General features: G+C 41.0%; 1 protein-coding gene across 4 annotated transcripts in view; it reads right to left on the bottom strand.

Annotated features, from left to right (window-relative positions):
- Positions 1 to 283, bottom strand: part of LOC119277983 (mediator of RNA polymerase II transcription subunit 10b-like) — a 3,709-nt gene extending 3,426 nt beyond the window's left edge. For 2 of the 4 annotated variants that reach the window (XR_005137410.1, XM_037559342.1), the window contains exon 1: positions 16 to 272. Coding sequence is in view for 3 of the 4 variants with exons in the window: in XM_037559342.1 (XP_037415239.1) it covers positions 16 to 230 (215 nt within the window). In the remaining variant the exon portion in view is untranslated. Of the gene's footprint in view, positions 1 to 15 lie in introns of all 4 variants that reach the window. The other 2 variants (XM_037559341.1, XM_037559340.1) reach the window with 1 other exon arrangement.
- Between the last annotated feature and the right edge of the window lie 1,822 nt (positions 284 to 2,105).

Here is a 2,105-nt window from a genome sequence, read left to right on the forward strand (position 1 = left end):
CGCGAGGGAGCTTACAGGCGCTGGAGGAGGGGGAGCTGGGACGCGGAGCTGAAGGAGGAGACGTTGAGGTTGAGCTGGTGGAGCAGGCCCAGGGTCTTCTGGATCGAGCCCGTGACCTGCGCCAGGTTCTGCTTCGACGGGTCCTCGGGACGGTCCCCACCGGCTCCCCCTTGTACGCCGTTACCGGAAGCGGCGGCGGCGGCGGAAGAAGAGTTCGGGGCGTTGTCCATGGCGAAGTCGGAGGGGAAGATGACGGGGCCTAGTCCGCGGAGTTCTGGCGCCCACTAGCTGCAGAAATGGGCCGGCCCATTTCACCACTCGCGATGCAGTTCGTCTCTCGACGGTTGAACGGTCGACGATTGACCAGTTGACCCGTCAGTCGTTGACTTCTAAGACTAATGTACTGTCAAAAAAGTTCTTATATTATGGGACAGAGGGAGTAAGATTTTTTTTAAAATCTAAAAAAAATAAAAAACAACATAAATTCGATTTTTTTTAGTTTTTATAAAAAATCAGAAACTTAATAAAAAATTCAGATATTTGAAAAAAGCTCATCGGTTTTAAAAAGGTCCATTGAACTTGAAAAAATTAAAAATTTGAAAAAACAATCATCAAAATAAAAAAACAATCATCAAATTTGAAGAAAACCACGATTTGGAAAAAAATTCATCAAATTTGAAAAAGTTAATGCACGTTGAGTTGTGGACTTCCAATTAAGTTGTGGAGTTCGCCCCAACCTTGTTTGTAAAGGTATCGATTGGCGCCTCAAAGGACACCGCATAGTGAAACCGTGGCACCTTGTATCGTGCAAGGGCACGAGGAGAATAAGATGAGCCATTTGTGGCGTTTGATGAGCAGTGTGCCGCCACACCCCTCCAACGTACCTCCCTCAAAGAATGGAACTTTGATGGGTGTTATTTTTATGGTTATCACACCTGAGTTTAAACTGGTTTATTTCATAAAAATCGGGATATCCACTCAGGGTGTTTATATCCTACTCATGCTCATGGTCAATGTTAAATATTCGCAATGCATGATTATGACCGTTGTTGCTCTCTAGTTGGTCAATTCTCTATCTATTTGCTAGCCTTCGTCTGTACTAAGCAGAAATACTGCTTGTGCATCCCAAATCCTAAACTTCAAAGTTATGTCAATGAGTCCATCATACCTACCTATATACAGCATTACTCCCGTCGTTTCAAGTAAATTTGCACGTGTCATCTCTAATCATTTAAATATACATCTATTTTGTGTGCCCGTACCGCTCCTGAAGCGACATGGCAGTCAATATCTTCACTGCTAAGCGGGTTATTCTCATGCTGGGTGTTTATTCACTTGACATTGTACGAGAGAGGCTGGTAATTGGGATTCCCAGTCCTGTAATCGAAAATAAAAAATATAATAAAACAACCCCCTGAAAAGTTGATTGTTTGGAGGGCACCCGTGAATTTGGCTAGCCATGGCTTCTGTTTGTATGGTTGAGATGGAGTGAACTTTTCATTTTCGCGTGGGAACCACCAATAATGTGTTTAGCATGGAAGATATTGAAATCCTTTGTCGTGATGTTGACAGGAAAAGCACACGCTCAAAATGTATTCATCTCTTTTTTAAAACTTTGAGCTCTGGCACCTTTGTAAATTTCTGCTTCCCTATGTGAAGAGCATTTCTATTTACTTTCACCGTTGAGTCAGCACCTTCTCATTCAAAGCACTAGTTTGGAGAGTGCTATTGTCATTCTTAGTTTAACATGCATTGAGTCTAGTTAATGTTGAATATGAGCATGACTGGATCTCTTCTACCTTGAATTACAATTCATCACTTTGATACCAGATTCATATCTCGTGCAAATTACCATTACTATTATGAACTCTCAAAAAGATTTAAGTGAAGCACGAGAGCATAAATATTTCTTCAAAATTTATCATATCAACTCTCAAAATAATATAAGTGAAGCATGAGAGTAAATTTCTTTAAAATTTAATAACTCTCAAAATAATATAAGTGAAGCATGAGGGCGCATTTCTTCAAAATAAAATCACCACCGTGCTCAAAAAGGATTTAAGTGAAGCACTGGAGCAATTGCCTAGCTCCAAAAAATTAAGTGA

The sequence above is a fragment of the Triticum dicoccoides genome, chromosome 3B (genome assembly GCF_002162155.2).
Source record: "Triticum dicoccoides isolate Atlit2015 ecotype Zavitan chromosome 3B, WEW_v2.0, whole genome shotgun sequence".
NCBI classification, from domain to species: domain Eukaryota; kingdom Viridiplantae; phylum Streptophyta; class Magnoliopsida; order Poales; family Poaceae; genus Triticum; species Triticum dicoccoides.